The sequence below is a fragment of the Vigna unguiculata genome, chromosome 9 (assembly GCF_004118075.2).
Source record: "Vigna unguiculata cultivar IT97K-499-35 chromosome 9, ASM411807v1, whole genome shotgun sequence".
Classification (NCBI taxonomy): Eukaryota; Viridiplantae; Streptophyta; class Magnoliopsida; order Fabales; family Fabaceae; genus Vigna; species Vigna unguiculata.
The window spans coordinates 27,599,410-27,620,759 of NC_040287.1; the positions used below are offsets into that span (position 1 = coordinate 27,599,410).

A 21,350-nucleotide genomic window follows, 5' to 3' on the forward strand; every position below is an offset into this window, starting at 1 on the left:
TAATTAAAGGAACTTGTAACTCATAAATTAAAACTTTTAAAGTAAATTAATTGTAGCATTAAATGATTAAATAAAGTTTAAATTAAATTGAATGAATAGTGTGACCGGTTTCTCCTCCTGTAAAAGTGCATCTCTTCCGCCCAGTTTCAGAAGAAAGTAATTGTCGCTTTCTTATACTCTGAATTCCTAGAAATAAGATCATTCTCACCTTTGCTTTTCTCTGTAACAATGGCGGAAAAAGCGGAATCATCGAAGACGGCAGCGGTGAAGCCCGCTGAGGAATTGAAAACTCAGGAAAGGGCGAAAGGAGAAACGAGTGAGGTTCCCATTGAAGAAGTGAAGAAGCTTACAATCAAAGAAGAAGAAGAAGAAGAACCGACGATTAAGCTGAAAACTTCGGACGGCATCATCTTCGAGGTGGAAGCTTCGGTCGTGAAGCTGATGGAAACGGTGCAGGCTGTGATCGACGACGTAGGAGTGGCCCCCGACGCCGCCATTCCTCTGCAGAACCTAACATGCTCTGAACTGGGGAGGATCCTGGAGTTCCGAGCGAAGCGAAGCCGTGTTGGCAGTGACCCGCAGACATTGAGAAAATTCGACGCAAAGTTCATGTCGATGCTGACCCCTGACCAGATGAAGGAACTGTTACTCACTGCTAACTATCTCAACATGAGTGATTTAATGGATGTGATCTCCAGGGCAATTGCAGACTTCCTCAAGGACAAGACCGCTGAGTTTGCGCGGGATTTCTTCGGCATCGTCAGCGATTACACGCCGGAGGAGGAGGCGGCGTATCGTGAAGCCCACGCATGGGCATTCCAAAACTTGGACAAAGAGTCAGGTAAATTACACTTTCCCTTCTCAAAATTACTTACCTTAAATTTAAATTCAAGTTTGTGTTCTTTCTACAATGCACCGTCCAAGTAAAATGTTGAGTTGGTCGTAATGTCTTAATTTGTCAAAAGAGATCATGCATGTCATATTCTTCCCCTGTAACGTGATTGTAGTTTACTGTATCTTGATTTAATAGTGTATGTAGTGTTCCTCATTCCTTCACACTCATTCATCATCTACTTCCCTGTTTAGGGTTTTTCCTGAACATGGCTACCTGAGTTCTTTCCCATTCAGCCTGATCTCTCCTCCACTCTAAACCACCTAAGCATCTATTATTATCGTCTTAAGATTAGAAATTGCATATAATCTCAAGAATCCTATCCACTTATATTTCCAAAAGTTTATTCTTGCGTCAGATTCTAATTCGCAAAACCATTTCGTCATACCATATTGGGCTCACCATCCCCACATACCCCTCTCCACCTCAATGAATAATATATAATGGTAAGGTAATTGGATAGTGTTTCTAATATTGACTAAGCATTCAATAGAGTTTATTAATTGTGGTTTAAATAGTGATTATATTTAATGAATGTAATTGAAGGACCATGTCTAAATGTCTATAAATTGACCTTGTACTATTTATTGTAAAATTATAGCAAGTCTTATACAGAGTGTTTATCCGAAAGACTTGTTTGTCAACAAATTGGTATCAGAGCTAGAGAGACTGAGTATTTGAGCGTGTTAGAGAAAGTGTTTGAGAGTTAGAGAGTTATATCAAGATGACTAACTTAGCTAACAACATGCCCCTGCCAAAGTTATCGAAAGACATCAGTTATGATAAATGGAGTCTGTAGATGAAGGCTCTTCTTGGTTCCCAAGAAGTATGGGATGTGGTCGAAAATGGGCACCAAGAACCAGAGGATATCGAAGAACAGACGATTGCCCAACTTGCTACATTAGAGCAACTCGGGTAAAGGACAAAACGACTTTGTACGTGTTGTATCGAGCTACTAATGAGTTCAACTTTGAGAAGATAGCAAATGCTAAATATTCAAAAGAAGCATGAAATATACTAGAGAAGATATACAAATGGGATAATCGTGTGAAGCAAGTCAGACTTCAAACTTTCAGATGTGAGCTTGAAAGCATGAGGGTGAAAGAGGCCGAATGAGTTGTTGAGTACATCTCTCGTGTGGTGAATAAGCTCGGAAGAAATGAAGAGACGTTATTCATTTGCCAAGTAGTGGAGAAAATCTTAAGATCGTTAACTGACAACTTTGAGAATATTGTATGCGCAAGGACTTGTCAATACTCTTGGTGGAAGAGCTTGCCCTGTCACTTGAAGCGCATGAGCAACGGAGAAGGAAGAAGGATGAGGAGTTTCTCGATCAAGCACTTCAAGCTAAGACAATCATAAAGGAAAAGAAGGTATCTTATACTCAGAACATTCGAGGCCAATGAGATCCTGATGGTAGAAGTCGTGGATAGGAAGAGGAAAAAGAGCAGTCCAGCCAACAAAATTGGTGCGAAAGAGGTCCAGGTTCGTGGAGAGGAGGCTAGTCAAGCAACTCAGGAGTTAAGTGCTTCAAGTGTGGCAAGTATGGCCATTTTGCAAAGGAATGCAAATCAGTTAAATGTTATAGTTGTGGGAAGGTCGGGCATTTCGCAAAAGATTGTCGGTCTGAAAATGAAAGAGAAGACGCAACCAATCTTGCCAAAAAAGTTGAAGAAGAAGTAGTGTTGTTGATGATAGGATGTAGTTTAGGAGTCGACCACAAGCAATTGGAGAATTCGGCAAGAAGGCCGAGCATCATAAGTCAGTCGAGTAGCATGGAGAGGTCGTCAAGATGTGTAGGTAGCTTAGAAAGCTTGGCAGAGAGTGTGGTGGAGCATGAGGCTAGCTCAGTTAGCTCGGTGGGAAGTTCAAATAGCTTGATTAAGTTGATGGAGCAAATGGAGTGCCTAGATTGTTTGGGGGGGAGTAAGTGAACATCTCAGAAAGCTTAGTAGGGAGCCTAGAAAGCTCAGTAGAGCGTCTATATAGCTCGAATAGCTCAGCGTGGAGTGTGGATAGCTCGAATCTTGAAGAAGACGAGTTTGTCCTTCAAAGGTTAGTGCTTGCAAAAGGCATTTTGCAACAAAAAATTGAAAAAGAAGATAGAGGCAATGCAAAATTACAAGTAAGCTTAGAGAATAAAATTGGTTTTGCATAAGCGGCGTCTGAAACATGAACAAGAAGTGTTAAGTTTGCAAGAGCAGTTGCTTGCCGAGAAGGATTTTAGAGTTGCACTGGAGGTGCAAGATGAGAAGTTACGACTTGAAATGGATGATGAGTTTGGTGTGAAGAAGGCATGGGAATTGTTAGATATCTTGAAAAAAGCTTGACCTATTAGGAGGAACCCATTTACTGTCAAGTCGGCCATGGAGACAATATAGAACCTAACAAAGGACAAGTCAGATAAGGTTAGGAAGAAGTCAACCAAAGCAAAGAGCAATTCGGTGAAAGAGAAAAGCAAGTCAACTATGAAGTCAGTGAAAAACCCAACTATTAATGAAAAGGACAAGCACGGTGTGGGTTGCACATGGCGAAGTCGAGATGAAGAGAAAAAGGATGAAAGATAGAAGAAACATTTAAGTTTATAGGGGGATTTTGTTGGGTAAACTTAAATGTAGGTAGTTGAAAATGGTTATATTAATTGTCTAAGAGATTGCAAAAGGTTAAGAGTGTTTCTAGTATTGATTAAGCATGTAATATAGTTCATTAATTGTGGTTTAGATAGTGATTTTATTTAATGAATGTAGTTGAAGGGCCATGTCTAAAGGCCTATAAATTGACCTTGTACTCCTCCTTGTAAAATTACAACAAGTCTTAATATATAGAATGTTTATATGAAAGACTTGTTTGTCAATCGTAAGGATGACAATGCAGGTAGATCATGTGGTCGACTTGCAGATTTTACAAAAATAAATACAAGGACAAATCGCTAGATTGAATGTTTCGATTCATTAACGTTTTTAGGTCCATCTGTATAATCCACAATCTCTGTACATAAATAATAGAATGGGATGGATGACCCATACAACCCACGTAATGTGGATTTGTTTCAAAAATGTGTCTATATAACTTATATTGTCTCCACTAATGAGTATTGTGTCTACTAAATTAAGTTTATTTTTTGATGAAAGGTCTTTCGTCATTTCTTTCTAATAACTTTAGATAAAATTTAGTTCCGTATATATATATTTTCATATAGTATATACCTATTTCACATATATGTTCCATATAGTATATCCTTCCACAATCATAGTCTTTTCCTTCCCAGCCTCCCTTTTCACTGGGTTATAGTAGAAAATATTAAATAACTTCAAAATATCTCTGACCCCTAACCCATCCTAACTTTTTGGTTGCACATGTTTTTCCATTGATCAATTTTATCTTTCTACCATTTCCCATTTCCAGAGAAATTATTTTTTGTATTTTTTTTTCTTTTTACATGAGACGACAATTTGAAGAAGATAGGTAAATCAGGAGCAAAATTGTGATTACAAATCTTATTATAATATATTAATATTCCCAATAGGAATGAATACTCTATTTTCCATCTAGCCTTCTTCTTGATCTTTATTATCACATTTTGCCAAAAGTTATACTTTCTTGGATTTTTCCCTCCCAAAATCCCAAATAAAGTGTTGTTAACATTTTTTTTAATCAAGAGAAAATGTATCCATATTTCATTTAAACAATAATATTATTTCAGATATTATTTTAATTAAGATAATTTATAATAAAATTTTCTAAAACATTGTAATCCTCGGAATGTTTATCACATTATATTATCACCCTCCTAATGTCACAGTATATTATTACTCGGATATATTTTGACTTACATGTGATATTTGTTACCTTGTTGCATAATATTACAAGTTTTGTCTTTTTATTAACTTATCATGTGTTATGAACATTTTAGCTAATACATTTGCAATTACGGACTATTGTAATAATCACACTATTTACATTATAATAAGGTCTAATACATTTACAATAAGGAAAAATATATTTGGTTACAATTTAAGTGATCACTATTCTTATACAATAGTATGATAATTATTATCATGTTATATATTATTATGAACTTTGACATCTTGACTTACATCTCATCCATCTACCATTTGTCATTACATAAAATTTTACTAAAATAAAAATAAAAGAATAAAAAACACGAGGGACCACTCTAAACTCATAATAAAATTACACTTCACAAAATATAAGCAAAATTATACTTATTTTGAAAAAAATATAAAGAAATATATTTATAAAACATTAATCAACTTATTATTTTAAATATATATATATATATATATATATATATATATATATATATATATATATATAACACCCCATTTAAATATTAACATAATCAAATGCAATATTACACAAGATAACATAAAGGGCCAATTTCATAGTCCAAGATGCTCATGTCAACCAATCATGTTATGACTTGCACACAAAACACTAGGGCTCAAACACGACTCATCTAGATATATATAATTAGTCGGATTCAGCGGATGCTTACACTTGTGGTGGATTACCCTGCTCTACTGAGCTGCTCTCCCCCGAGCTAAGTGTTACAATGTCTCAACCCCCACACACAAGATTAGCCCTTAATGGGTTTCAAGCCTCCTGCTACTCTCACCACAAGAGTCAGTCCGTTCTATGTGAGACTAACTGACTCCTTAGAGTGTCGGGATGCAACCTTACCTTGAATCCTTACAAAATTATATAGATGTGGCACTACCATGAACTCCCACTAACAGGGGTCATGAAATTACTTCTCGACCAACTAAGGCACCACCATGAGATCTCACCTAGAGGCTCATGGAATTATGTCCTAACTAATGAGGCACCACCACGAAACTATCATAGAATTACGTCCTAACCCAACCAACACCATGATTCCAACCATCAATGTAACATTATTGCTCATACCAAATTCATGACCACATATATAACCAACCATTCATTTATATTCTATATCAAGATTATGCCAAACTCATCATTCACCACCCATAAACCATCTTTACTCATGCATATTCACTCATCTCATGCTTTAACATAGCAATCCAACTTAACGTCACATTATGCAAACGATTTTGGGATTTTAGAAATAAAACTGCAACTTATGTGAAGCTCAGAAAATTTTTGTATTTATATTCAAATTAAATATGATTGAATCAAGAACTAAATGAAACAAGAACCAACTTAATTGAATAACTATAAAGAAAGTTGTACACCAAATAAGCAACAAAGGTCAATGTTGTCAACAACCAAACTACAATAATCTTGCGATAAAAACTGCTCTCACTACTGTGCTCTGATTCAAGATCGGACCGGTCAAAGTCAAAAAATGTGTTAAGGAATAGCTGTTAAAATATCAGCTCGATCCAACGGTTAACAAAGTAGTAACTTTCATTTTACGAAAAGTGTGCAGTGTTGTCAACAACCAAACTACAGTGACCTTGTGATAAAAAATTCTCTCAGTATAAAGCTCCGATTAAGGAGCTGACCGGTCAAAGTCAAGAATTTTGTGTTAAGGATCAGCGGTTAGGAATCTTCATTTTACGAAGAGTGTGCAATGTAGAAAAAGAGTAGCGCCACATCAATCAAACATACTCGCACACCATACATTTTTATTTGACCAACAGCCTCATTCAAGCATCACAGCCATACAAACAGACCAAAAATCAGTAAAATAACTTTAAATATATAAACCCTAGCTTCCCTTACTTGGAAAAAGCTAGCAGAATATTCCGACACCCAAGCAAGTGAGTACTACCGACCACGGAGTAGATTCACGATTTGTAAAACAGTGGAATAGATTTAAAATGGGTTACCATGGTGAACCATAGTTAGAATCATGATGACAGAGCTGGTATGAAAAAGGTACAGTGGAAAATCAACTTACATGGATTGTAGAATGTGGTTGAGTTAACGCAAAGAAGGGTAAGACCCAAACCCTAGCAAAACTTCTATGGAGAGAAAAGGGAAGAGCGAGAGCACTGATTTTGGCAAGTGAGTGCAGAATGAGGGATCTTGGCTGCTTTAGGGGCCTTCTCACCCTATGGGCCAGCCTTTAGACCCAACTGATTAGGGGCAACCCTTAAAAATAAGAGCAAAAAATAATTGAGCCTTACATTCTCCCCAACAAAAAAATTTTCGTCCTCGAAAATTTACCGATGGAATAAGAAGAAAACTATGTTTTCCTCATTTTTTCCAACAACCGCCACTTAGACAGGACTGATAAAATGACTCCAACACCTATATATAGTCACTGGAAACTTTGCCTTTATGCTAAGCGATATGTGTTCAGTTGTGTAGATTGGCTTAATCACTACACTCGAAGTAACTTCCAACTTGCAATCTTAAAATTGGAATGCTCCTTCATACCTGCCTAACTAACTTATATCTGATATACTGACTCACCTACCATATGCTCTCCACTACCTCTTGTAGGTTTTTATCAAAGTCTCAAATGATCTTAAGTCTCCAACTAAAGCATGTTCGTTATCACTTCACATCACCTTGTTCACTCCTTTATGCATCATTCCACTGACTTGATCACTCTTGAGTGCTGGCCTACTGCCACACCATCAACACTTTTGACCACTTTTATGTATAACGAGACTCTTACATCTTGCTTCCTTTGTTGGCTTCAACCAAGGCAACAAAGTTCACTACCGAGTTGTTCCATTTCCCATTTAAACCTTCAACTGCTTCTTTCACCATATCGTCTTGGCATTCCATCTTCATCTTTAATCCCCTAACTTATAGGCAACATTCCTCAAAACCTCAGAACCATAACTTCCATTGACTTCAAATTTCTAGTCTCGTTCGTACCACGCAGCTCCACGATACACCTCAAACTAAGATTTTTTGATTTGCCTTTTCTCAACCTTGTTAAGAGACTCACTAGTGCTAGTCAGATGACTAGACTAATGAAATCTCCTCACACATTCTCTTCCCAAACCAAACACTTATGTTTCTCAACCAACTCTCACTCTTACCTCGTCAAATCAAGGATCTTAAATTCCCTTCTCTGGCTAAACATCTACTCTCACTTTCTCACTTCCAAGTTGGCACCCTAACTTGAAATCATAACTCAAACCATCTCTTACTTCTCTTGCACAACTTTTTTTGAGCAACTCCATAATTCCAACTCTAACTGGTCACTGAATATCCTTAACTGATACTCATAGAACGACATATTTGTTGTTTATAAAGAATTGATTGTCGTAGTAACCACTAGGTCATAAGTAAGATAGTTCTTTTCACGCACCTTTACCTTTCATAAGTATCACTTGCCATCATCCCGCTACGCTACTCTGATCACCACACAAGGTCACTTATTTGTTTACTCAAAATGATGCTCCTTTCATGTCTGCCGTGACAAGGAAACAATCATCGCTGAGAAATATTTCTCCAAAACTTCTATGGAACTTGCAAAACCGTTTGGACTCCCCTTTTTGTAGTCTTAACATCTTATTTTCTCAACATTGTATCCACCCTTTTTAAACCATATGTCCTACTAGTCACTCCAACCTTTGTCAATACTCATCTTAAACATTCTAAAGACTCTCTTCACACTTGGAAAACTCGCTGCTAAACCTTGATGATACAGCTAACTTGTTTCAAATTCCTTACCGTCATCATGTTTCCACCCTTTAAAATCATAGACCCAAAAATTCTATCCTCCCTTATCCAACGTTTACCCTTGAACATTATATCCTCCCACTACCTCTCCTTTAAGATTCACCAAACTTGCAGTCATCCTTGTGGTTATACTTAGTATAAGCCATTACTTCTCCAACATCTCCCCCACTTCCGTATTTACTTCAAATTCTCAGTAGGAACCATCCAATTAGGAACTATTGGCACAAGTCCTCCTTGAGACACCAATGCAAAAGTGAACTCCACCACACCAAAGGTTAAAATTCTAGTACTTGCTTCAGAACACGTCTACAAACTCTTCGACTACTGATATCCTTTGCGTCTATTATTCACTTTCCTTTGTTAGGTGACTCTGATTCACGTGACACTCTACCCCCACTATTTAGCTTGATCCGTACTTCATACGCAATCATTGACTTATCCCTTTTTAATCAAGGTACACCACCTCGTTGGTTGTCCCAACTCATCAGAATACGATTGAGAAAACAACCAATTCACCCTTGAGACTATGTCCCAAACTTGCAAAGGAAACAATTCAAATCGGGTTTGAATTTAAATACTTTGTTCACCACGAAGTCACCGCACACCCGAGTGAATCTTCACTTGGTCGCTAATATAGCAAAAACCACAATCTCAAACTCAACTCCTTCTTGCAGACAACCATGACTCCTTTACCATACTGGCGACATCAAAGAGTGCACGACCCTAAAGGAAGCCAAAACCCATAATTCAATCACCACCTTTGTAACATATATCTTTTAAATTAGATCACCTGTGCTGACCACTTTAGTACCAATCATCGCAAATACTCTCATAGCTACTCAAAACTTTTGTTTTCCTTTCCTCTTTCCATGTGTTGTGACATTACTAATTGTCCTTCCCTATAAGAACGAACTTAACTATGTGCTTCTCCTTCTGATACTTGAAATCGTCCATCTCATATCCAATGTTAAACCTTCCTCTTTTATGGGCCATTTTACTTAGAACATCCCTTCTACTCTTAACTTGGGTAACTACTATTGCTGAGAAGACCCAACTACTGAATTGATGTGGTATGTAATTCTAAATATACTTCCTTCTCCTATAACATCATCATACTTGGCTGATCTTCAAAGCTCTACCTCCCATAAGCTTCCAACTACACATCTGCTTTCCTATACACTTCATGGCCTCCACCCTTAACCTCAAACCTTCCACACTGTTCCACTTCAAACCTCAGACATTGTCACGACGTAAAGCCATGTTGATTCCTCAAACCTTGCTTCACGAGCACACACCGATATCTTTTTATACTAATCTCTGAACTCAACTCTTCATTTAAAACTTGTGGTATACGATCTTAGAACTCGATCTTGTTGCTCCCTCGGCCCAAAGCGTTGCTTCTTAACTTCCAACATCATTTCTCAACCTTATAAACCAAGACTCAACTTTCATCATCCATTGATATACAACCCTCTACATCTTCACATCTTGGAGACTAGAGATTGTCTCATAGGCCCTACCAGTCCTTGTAAGGGTGAGTAGGTCAAGTTGAGCTTGAATCTGAATTCCCTCATCGGTACAAACACCAAACATAAAACACTTAGGCATAACAGGACAACCTAGAACATACAAGGCAAAACTCCATCATCTACAGACAACTAAACCTTTTGTCTGTCTCCCTTCCTTCCCCAAACCATTAGAATTAAGAAAGGAAAAACAACTTTTGATCTAGTCATGAATGTTCACCCTCATCACTTTATCAAGACGTTTTTTGTTCTTAAAACTTTTGGTTTCACTAACAAACTCGACTAGACTTGACAACTTACGCCTGCGAGGCATGACAAACCCACAACCTCAAGTCATCCTAAGGACGAACTGCTCTGATACCATAAATGTAACACCCCATTTAAATATTAACATGATCAAATGGAATATTATACAGGATAACATAGAGGGCCAATTTGCGAAGTATCAAGTCACTCCTTACAAATATCCAAGGTACTTAAAAATGAAATACTAGGACACACCACGATGCATATAACTAGACAGAGAAAATAGTTCGACAGTGTTTAAAATAAATACTTAGAGAGCAGATAATACATGGGCCATAGCCCTAAAGTAAACTCTGAAAAGCGAGATATGTCCCAACACGGACTAAGCAGCGAAACCTCCATCACCCTGATGACCATGGGGAGTTCTCGCATCTGCTCACATCAATAAATTGATGATCATCGCAAAAAGAGAAAACCACACACATAACAATCAAACAAACAAAGGGTAAGCTAGAGCAGAAAATGGTTTAAGATACAATTACATATAATTTCATAGTCCAAGATGCTCAGGTCAACCAATCATGTTATGATTTGCACACAACACACTAGGGCTCAGACATGACTCATCCAGATATATATAATTAGTCGGATTCAGCAGATGCTTACACTTGTGGTGGATTACCATACTCTACTGAGCTACTCTCCCCCAAGCTAAGTGTTACAATGTCTCAACCCCCACACACAAGGTTAGCCCTTAATGGGTTTCAGGCCTCCTGCTACTCTCACCATAAGAGTTAGTCCGCTCTATGTGAGACTAACTGACTCCTTAGAGTGTCAGGATGCAACCTTACCTTGAATCCTTACTAAATTATATAGATGGGGCACCACCATGAACTCCCACTAACAGGGGTCATGAAATTACGTCTTGACCAACTGAGGCACCACCATGAGGTCTCACCTAGAGGCTCATGGAATTACGTCCTAACCAATGAGGCACCACCACGAAACTATCATGGAATTATGTCCTAACCCAACCAAAACCATGATTCCAACCATCAATGAAACATTATTGCTCATACCAAATTCATGACAACATATATAACCAACCATTCATGTATATTCCATACCAAGATCATGCCAAACTCATCATTCACCACCCATAAACCATATTCACTCATCACATTATTCACTCATCTTGCGATAAAAACTGCTCTCACTACAGAACTTTGATTCAAGATCGGACCAGTAAAAGTCATAAACTATGTGTTAAGGATCATCTGTTAAAATATCAGCTCGATCCAACGGTTAACGAAGTAGTAACTTTCATTTTACAAAAAGTGTGCAGTGTTGTCAACAACCAAACTACAGTGACCTTGTGATAATAACTGCTCTCACTACATATCTCCGATTAAAGATCCCACCGGTCAAAGTCCATAATTTTGTGTTAAGGATCAGCGGTTAAAATTGCAGCTCGATCCAACGGTTAACGCAGTAGGAATCTTCATTTTACGAAAATTGTGCAATGCAGAAAAAGAGTAGCGCCACATCAATCAAACATACTCGCACACCATACATTTTTATTCGACCAACAGCCTTATTCAAGCATCAGAACCATACAAACAGACCAAAAATCGGTAAAATAACTTTAAATACATAAATCCTAGCTTTCCTTACCTGGAAAATGCTAGCAGAATATCCCGACACCCAAGCAACTGAGTACTACCGACCACGGAGCAGATTCATGATCTGTAAAACAGTGAAATAGATTCAAAATGGGTTACCATGGTGAACCCTAGTTAGAATCATGATGACAAAGTTGGGAATGAAGAAGGTACGATGGAGAATCAACTTACATGGATTGAAGAATGGGGTTGAGTTAACACAAGGAAGGGTAAGACCCAAACCTTAGCAAAGCTTTTTGTGGAAAGAAAAGAGAAAAGCGAGAGCACTGGTTTTGACAAGTGAGTACAGAATGAGGGACCTTGACTACTTTAAGGGCCTTGTCACCCTATGGGTCAGCCTTTAGACCCAACTGATTAGGGATAACCCTTAAAAATAAGAGCAGAAAATAATTGAGACTTACAATATATATATATATATATATATATATATGAATAAAATTAAAATTAGCTAACTTATCAGCATAATGATTTTTTTCATGAAAAACATGATAAACTTTGAATTGCATATGTTTTCAAAAATGCAAGTATCAATGTCATCTTCTCTAATTTATCAACACAATAATTTTTCTCATGAAAAACATGATAAATTTTGAACTACATATGATTCAAAAAATGCAAGTATCAATGTCATCTTTTTCTAAGATTGTAAAGAACCACACCTTAATCCAAAAAATCCTAACAATCAAAGTAGAATCACTTTTCAACTAAAGGCTTTGAAAGTCTTCCCTTTAAATATGCTCAAAAGCATAAATGACATTCATAAATTCAGTATAAATAGATGTTTACACGTAAAAAAAAGCTAAAAACTATCACATTTTCACTTTGACTTTGTCTAAAATACCAAAACATGCAGCTAAATCCCGAATGCACCGATTAGCACGTGAAGTTTGCCATATAACTTCATATGATAATTATTATCACAGATGGTGATAATTATCGTTATATAAAACGAATATATAATGTGTATATTTTAATTATGAGACTTGGTAACATATTATAGTGCACGTTTCATAGCTAATTATACAATTGTAACCATATATTTGTTTCTATTGATGCAGTGTAGCATGCGGGGAAAAGGTTTGTTAGGATATTCTTCATTAAAGTGGCTCAGGAATAAATCATGACAGTTGTTTTGACACAACACTACCCTTCAGCATATTATATTTCATATATAGGGAGTAATGATAATGAATGTTCTGAATGATTTTGCAACAATGTTTTATGGCCTAGAATTATTAGAATTTACCCTTCCGCATAATGCAAGCATATGCCTAGTATTTTATGGTTTGCAATTACAGATACAAAATTAAAGGGAGCCTAAAGTTATAATTAATTTATTGAAACAAATAAGTCAAAATATAAGTAACTTAGATTTAGAAAAAGAGAAAAGAAAATTAATATTGATTTGAAAATATAGGTAGTTGAATTTTTTTTATGTAAATAGAAAAATTAAAACTTATATTTCCAGAAATAAATTCAAGATAAATGATTAATAATTGATAGTATTTTAATAAAAAATTACATAATGATAAAATCGTATTATAAGTATAGATAAATTAAAGTTATGAATATGATAACCTTGTTAAAAAATTAAAGCATATATCTTTCTTTAACAATTCTTATTATAAAATAATTATCAATTTTTGTAAAACAATTTTTTAGTAATTTTATTACAAAAAGAAAAATGCTAAAATCAATCAAAGTCTAAGAGAAAACATTGATTTAATTTAGTTCAAATTTTATCTTAAATTAAAATCAAACTAAATCAAACTATAATTGATACATAACCTTTTAATAAAATATATAGAATCAAACATGTTGGTGACCACTCTTATGTAACTCTGGTTGTTAGGTAATTACTCATAAAAGCTTCATAATTGCATCAACATTGTTCTGATTCTAAGTCTATAGAGTGACATTGTTAGAGTCAATAACTAGATTTGAGATATCGTCTACTTTGGAGTCTAGCACTTTACCGTTCTATCCTTAAAAAGTTAGAAAGTGGAAGAAGGAAAGTGTATTTAAACTACTTTTGGCTTCGACGGGTAAACGATGTGAAACTATTGAATGTATTGGAACAAGCCTCACAGTCGAGGGCTTTGGGAGTTTTCATCCCTACAAACGACACCAATGTTCCAATCCCAAGTTCGTATAGTAACATCGTTAGGTTCAATCACTACATTTGAGGTATTGTTTGCTCTAAAGTTTAGGACTCCGTCACAATTTTGTCCTTAAAAAACGTCTTAGTGGAAGGAAGGTGTATTTAAACTGTCCTTGGTCTCGACTCTTAAGAGATATGAGACTATTAGGTGTACTAGAAACAAACACAATTTTTTCCATTCTTCTAATGTAATTTTCAACATAAAATTTTTTATTCACTTTTTTGCTTATTTAATGAACACTTTTTACACATTATGATTATGTTGTTATACCATGGTATTGCTTATCAATTAACAATGTAACATTCCAAAAATACTGAGAAATTCTATTTGTGACGATGATATTTGAGCAAAACTTTGATCATATAAAAACATGGTTAATATTACACATTTTCTGTCATGCTATTCAACAAAATATAAATAAAAAAAACTGCACATTTTTATCATGCTAATTTAGAAAATTTTGTTTATAAGACGGTTGTTTGAATAATTTACATAAAGATTATAGTTAAAGATTAAAGTATCAACGTCGTATATAACTTGACAATCAAATTAATTAAACATTCAAACTATTCAAAAATTATTGAGCAACATTCTAGCATTTAAAAATATGAAATTGTGAACATATATAATTAGGAGTAGTAAATAATTATTACAAAAAATTGTAACAAAATGTTAGTGGGTTAAGTGGGCCAACCCATCTTCAACCCGGCTTGAACCTGTTTAACCCGTGGATTAAGTGAGCTGGGTTGAGTTCAACCTACTTCTAAAAAAACTGAATTTTTCTCAACCCAACCCGTCTCGAACCCATGGTGAGCCGGATTGGCTCACGAGTTGAAACCCATTTTCACATCTCTAATTGCAACCTTTACCAATCCCAAACCAAATATGGCAGGACATAGCTATGGATTTTATCATGGGGTTGGCTTTACAGTAATATATGTGGTTATATATATATATATTTATTGTAAAAATATGCTCACTTTGTAGCATTAAAGGAAAGCTATTCTAGTGTGAAAGTTGCAGATGCTTTCATGAAAAATGTGGCTAAATTACATGGTTTTCCTCGAACCATAGTTTTTGACAAAGATAAAGTATTTATTAGTCAGTTTTGGAAGCAGTTGTTCAAGTTGAGTGGCACCACACTAGCTATGAGCATGACCTACCACCCGGAAATAGATGGTCAATTAGAACCTGTAAACCGTTGTTTAGAGATTTATCTGCGTTGCTTTACATAAAATAATCCAAAAGCTTAGTCAAAGTTTTAAGCATGGGTTGAATTTTGGTACAATACATCCTATCATCTCAACACATGATTGACTCCTTTTCAAGTTGTGTATGGGAGAGAAGCACCTCAAGTGGATAAATATGTTTTGGACAACAAGGATCCTTTGGAACTTAAGGAGATGTTGCAACCAAGAGATTTGGTTCTGCCTCAATTGAAAAACAATTTAATGAAAGCTCAACAACAAATGAAGAAGAATGCTGATAGAAAGAGAATGGATATTGAGTTCAACAAAGGGGATATGGTGTTAGTCAAGCTTCAGCCTTATAGACAGAACTCAGTGGCATTAAGAAGAAACCAGAAGCTGGGAATGAGGTACTTTGGACCATTCCCAATCATAAAGAAGGTGGGCCCTATTGCTTATAAGTTGTTGCCGCCTTATCATGTAAAAACTCATCATGTATTTCACTATTCTTAGTTGAAGCCATGCTCTGGTGAACATATCAATCCATATATTCCTTTGACCATGATCACTAATGAAGTTCGTCCAGTCCTACAACCTACAAAATAGTATTAAAGGAGGAAAAGAAGTGCAACATGTGTTAATTAAGTGGGAAGGTTTGGAAGAGATGCATGCTACTTGGGAAGATTGGCTATCAGTTAAAGAAGTGTATTAGGATATTAACCTTGAGGACAGGGTTATTTTTTAATGGGGGCACCAATGTTATATCAAATAATGAGACAAGGGCAAAATTGGAAAAAATAACGTCTAAAAAGTTTGTTGAGAAAGTGGGACAACAACCGTAAGGAGGGTAGAGGACCAGTAAGAGTGAGAGAATAACGAATTCACGTTTGCAAGATTTTGTGTGGAGCCTCAAGTAAATATAGGGTCATAATGGCCAAAAAAAAAGGGTAGAGGGTTTTTGTTCTGCATTTCTTCTTTGTAATTTCTTATAGCAACTTCTTCTCTTTTATAAAAAAAATTCCACATTACGTAAATAATACAAAGAGAACTAATTCAATCATTTGATTATATTTTTTTTTGTTCTGTTGTTGTTCGACCCCATTACATCTTCCCTGATATCTTGCTGCTCCAAAATTTGAAAATGAAAGAAGAAAGGAAGAGAAAAGAGAGGGGGTACGAGTTTCACAAACAATGTCAAACAAATTATGATGGAGGTATAATTTGATCAAATATGGAATATTGTAAGAATTATTTTTGGCATTTAATAATTTAATTCTCATGTTTTACTCCAAATTAAAATTAAATGTTTTACTTTTAGTTTATATAAATAGTAATTTTTACACAAAAGATATTATAATTTTCTTTGATAGTAAATATTTTTTTATATTGTTAAAAAATATGATGTGCTTTATAGTTATCTTTTTAAATTATTCTCGCTCCTTGTTTTTTTTTATCAGTAATAAATAATATATTATTAATTATAAGAAGTATTTAAAATATTCTAACCTTTTTTTACAAACCTAAAATTATACATTTATTAAAAAGATATATATGTAGTATTTATTAAAAAAGTACAAATAACTTTGATAATAACATATAGTATATTTTTCTTGGATTTTGTCTTACTTTAATGTAATTTTTTAGCTGTAATATTTATTATTTTTCAAGACTAGAACAATGCGCCGAAATTTATTCTTTTTGGTTACACGAACTATATATTTTGATGTACAATCATTAAGTGCAAGTGAAAAACTTTCAAATACTTTGCATGAAAGGCCCAAAAATTTGAAAGTCAGCTGTTTTTGGTGTATATATTAAGGGCTTTTGTTCTGTGAATGATTCTACATTGAAAAACTCATCGTAAAAGATAATTCATATCGCTTTGCTCATTGATTTTTTTCACAATTATTCTATTTGCTGATTATGTAAGATTTGGGAAGTCCAAAGAGGATTTCAAAATTAAGGATGAAATTGCTCTTGCTTTCTTTCTGTGTGGTTCTTGGATGTTATACAAAATGGATAAATATAATCTTTTGCAAACTCTTGTAAATCTTTATCTTTCCTTAATTTCATTGAACTATTTCTGATTTTATAATTCTTTAAGATTACATTATTGATATTTTGCAATTTTGATTGTTGATTTTCAATTAAAGCAGAAAATCTGTGAACAATCTAGTGTCCCATTCCTTTGAAACACTAGTTTTGAGTTAGCTAAAAATTTAAACGTCCTACCTATTAATTGAGTTCATTATACCGTAACTAATATCATTGGAAGTCTATAAATACGTAAACACGCTAATTGAAAGACTGCAAGCACATGCAACTTTATAGTATTTTTTTTGTGTTAAATATGTATTTGTCCTAAGTAAATATTGGAATTAGTTTTTCCTCAAAACTTTGATCGAATTTAGACATTCATTTTATAAATGTTCGAATTTAGTCATTTTAACCAAATTTTGTTAAGTTTATCAGACGTTTCAAATATATTTCATGATAGCATTTGATATTTTTATATAATTTTACTCAGTTTTGTCTTAATGTTAGCTAAAAAATATATCTGAAACGTCAAATAAATTTATCAAAATTTGGTTAAAATGACTAAATTAATGATTAAAATGATTAAATTCATACAATTCTAAAATGTGAAAGACTAAATTGGATCAAAATTTTGAATATGAACCAATTTCAATTTTTACTAAATAATTAAGGAACAAAAATATATTTAATCCTATTTTTTTTATTACCGTAACTAATATTATTGGAAGTCTACACATATAGACAATAATTGAAAGACTGCATAGTTTTTGTTAGTGAAAATTAAATATATAACCTTTCTTATTCTTTTTTCTAAATCCACCAAACTACTTTTATTTTTTCAAATTATTAGCAAAGAATTATCATATCTTCTGAACCTACCGAAATAATCTTATTTTTTCAAATTCTAATATAAATGATCGAATACACGACTCTCCTCTCTTTCCTGTAATCTCTATAACCTGATAAAGAAGTACCTGATAACCTGTAACAGCCACTTTTGTATTTATGTACTAATTAATGAAGTATTGTACAAAATGAGTCAATGACTCTAACTATTGTCTATGGCTGGCCATGTGATTCACTAGTTTACTGAATGGATTCAACGTCATACAATTTAATTACATATCAAAACAGCCAAATGAATGCACTTTGTATTCACATGCAAAGTTTTCAACATAAATTACATTATTTTCACTGTTAATTAAACTATATTTTAATGATATAATTATTTATTATGTATCAGCAATTCAAATTCTATAGGAAAATATAAACTATGCTTCGCTCTACGACTTTGATAGTATTTTGACTTGTATTTTACTTAAACTGCATCAAGTTATTATTGTGTTCTTAGATCAAATAGTTATATTACTGGGAACTGTGCATCGTGCAGATAAGATTTTGTAAAGAATATAACATATTTCAAAATTTAACTTTTTCTGTCCCCTTATGTATTCAGGCGTTCGTAAATAGAGAATATTGAATTTATAAGAGACTAGCGTAACAGGCACACGATAGCGCATGTGTATAATTTTTTAAATATATATGATATTATATTAGTAGGTGATAATATTATAATGTTATTATGTTAATATATATATTAAAATTATATTTATTAAAAATAAAGTGAAATATATCAGAACAGATAAAAGAATAATCGTTGATAAATAAAGAAGAAGAAAAGAAGCATAGACATCTGATTTTATACAAAAACGGTCAATTTTTAAAAATTTAATAAATTGTTATATTTAAAGGGTAAAATTGATATTTTGAAAAGTGAGCATAAAAAGAAAAATCTTTTATGTATTCTTATAGATATATAAGAGTTTTTTTTAGCAAATCTGATATAAGTTTAAGGAATTAGTGAGGATTTCTGAACATAGAATAGAACATTTTGTTCAATGAAGATATGGTCTTCTGACCAAACGAACTTTTCTACCAACTCATATATATATATATATATATACATATATATATATATATATATATATATATATATATATATATTATATTCCATTCTTATAAATAACGATATGTACGTAATCAAAACCAAGCATTATGATTTATTATTCCTCAGCCACTTTGGTGAAGAATATCCAAACAAACCTTTTCCACCAATACAATCAACATACTCCGTATTCAGTAGCAATAAATACAGCTATAAAGTACAGATACTTTCTTAAAAATTAAAGAATATTTAAAATCCTGTTGCGAAAATATTATAGAGATTAATCAATACGCACTACTCAATATTTATTGATATATATATATATATATATATATATATATATATATATATATATATATATATATATGTACGTATGAATGTATTAATATCAAAGTTATTTTTATAGCATGAATCCATGTAAAACATTTGACTTTTGACACTACATGACTTCAGTAACTAATGTTGGTATTTTTGCTCTATTAATGCACGTTTCTATTTAAGTATAGTTTTTAAAATAATTGATATAAAATTAAAAAAAAATTGTGGATAGCAATTTGTAAAAAAAAAAAATAAACAACTCTCTTTTCAAAAATAAAAATGTTATATAAAGAAACAGAAATGAAATGAAGAAAAATAACGAGTGGGAAATAACGTTGAATGTAACTGAAAGAACACAAGACTTTTTTTACGACATTGGAAAACGGAAAATATCTTTTTACTACACAGATTCCATATGAGTCTCTTTGGTTACACTTGAAGAAGGTACCTTTTTCTTGTAAAAAAAAAAAAAACTTTAATATATTGAAGGTGCATATAACAGTGCATCAGGCTCTTACACTGGAATCCTTTCCTCATTTTCATTGTCCCCTGGTACATTAATAACCATTAACACGCATAACATCATGCACGTACCGCTTATAAAAGTTTCTTAATCAGTAATTACCTGATGAATGTTGAAGGTGAAGGGAATGAGCGGCATGGTCATGAATTCCGGCGTTGAATTCGATTCCAAGAGGCACGTTGACGGAGGCGGAAGCGTGCAATGTAGGTGGTGCAAAATGGCAATCGGAGGCAGAAGCAGTGGCATTAACGCAATCAACCTGTGGTGTTGATTGAAGGAACCTGATTTGTCGCTTCAAGAACTTGACATAGCGAATGGCTTCGTCAAGCATGGAAGCAGTGTCCATTTTGGTTCCACCAGGGACAAGTCGTTGAAGGATGCGGATTTTCTCACTGATCTTCTCTCTTCTGTGGCGTGCAGCGACACTCTGAGGGTCATCACTGATGCGGACGTTTCGCCGCTTTGGTTTTCTGACGGTGGCGGGGTCTATGTCGACCGGTTGCATCGCCGCCATCTGGTACATCATCTCCTTCATGGCTCCGAGCTCTTCCTCTTCATCTTCTTCAAACTGGATTCCCAAGACGTCGGTTAGGAAATTAGTTGAAGAGGAGGAAGAGGGTTGTGTGTGAAAAGGGTGGTGGTGGTGGTGGTGGTGATTGGACCAAATTCCAACACCCATTGGAATTTGTTGATGATGATGATGATGATGATGATGATCGTGGAGGATGATGTTGTTTTGATCTGTGGTCATGGTCTCGTGATTGTAAGTGGTGTTAACGTTTGTGAATGTAGTGTTGAGGTTGGTATCCATGTGGGCATGCACAATGTGTTGTGTTGGTGTTTTTAAGGTTAAGAGGAGTAAAAGTCTAAAAGGGTTTAAAAAAGAATGAGAAAATGGGTAGAAAAGTACAGTAGTTATAAATAAGCTAACGATATCTCGCCGCATAAAAGGGTGCTAGCTGTTTGTAACAATCAAGCTTTGTAGTTAATGACTTAACTTGGTAGCTTCTTCTTTTCTCCTCCCGCACTCATAACATACAATAGTATTGCAAAAAGAAGAGGATAGACGAGTAATAATAACAACAATAACAATTAATAATACACTTAATTACTTACTTGTTTCTTCCTTAATTTCGTTCAACAGTTACTTACTTTTCGTTTTGTTTTTTTCTTCAATTG

At 34.2% G+C, this 21,350-nt stretch overlaps 2 protein-coding genes across 2 annotated transcripts; one reads left to right on the forward strand and one right to left on the reverse strand.

Moving 5' to 3' along the window:
• The first annotated feature begins 136 nt into the window (after positions 1-136).
• Positions 137-13,256, forward strand: LOC114164819 (SKP1-like protein 14). The gene is made up of 2 exons (XM_028049592.1): positions 137-841; positions 13,058-13,256. Exons 1-2 carry the CDS (start codon positions 229-231, stop codon positions 13,060-13,062), a joined length of 618 nt encoding a protein of 205 aa, XP_027905393.1. The 5' UTR covers positions 137-228; the 3' UTR covers positions 13,063-13,256.
• A 6,818-nt stretch (positions 13,257-20,074) lies between these two features.
• Positions 20,075-21,064, reverse strand: LOC114164852 (transcription factor HEC3-like). Its single transcript, XM_028049624.1, has 2 exons — positions 20,274-21,064; positions 20,075-20,197 (listed from the first exon to the last, which is right to left on the reverse strand). The coding sequence occupies exons 1-2, from the start codon at positions 20,980-20,982 to the stop codon at positions 20,163-20,165; spliced, it is 744 nt and encodes a 247-aa protein (XP_027905425.1). The 5' UTR covers positions 20,983-21,064; the 3' UTR covers positions 20,075-20,162.
• Between the last annotated feature and the right edge of the window lie 286 nt (positions 21,065-21,350).

Excerpts from the sequence above, each read along its gene's own strand:
- LOC114164819 (XM_028049592.1), top strand. The coding sequence starts at position 229 with ATGGCGGAAAAAGCGGAATCATCGAAGACGGCAGCGGTGAAGCCCGCT.
- LOC114164852 (XM_028049624.1), bottom strand. The coding sequence starts at position 20,982 with ATGGATACCAACCTCAACACTACATTCACAAACGTTAACACCACTTAC. Across the intron at positions 20,198-20,273 it reads TCACCTTCAACATTCATCAG|GGGACAATGAAAATGAGGAA; the intron begins GTAATTACTGAT and ends TTAATGTACCAG.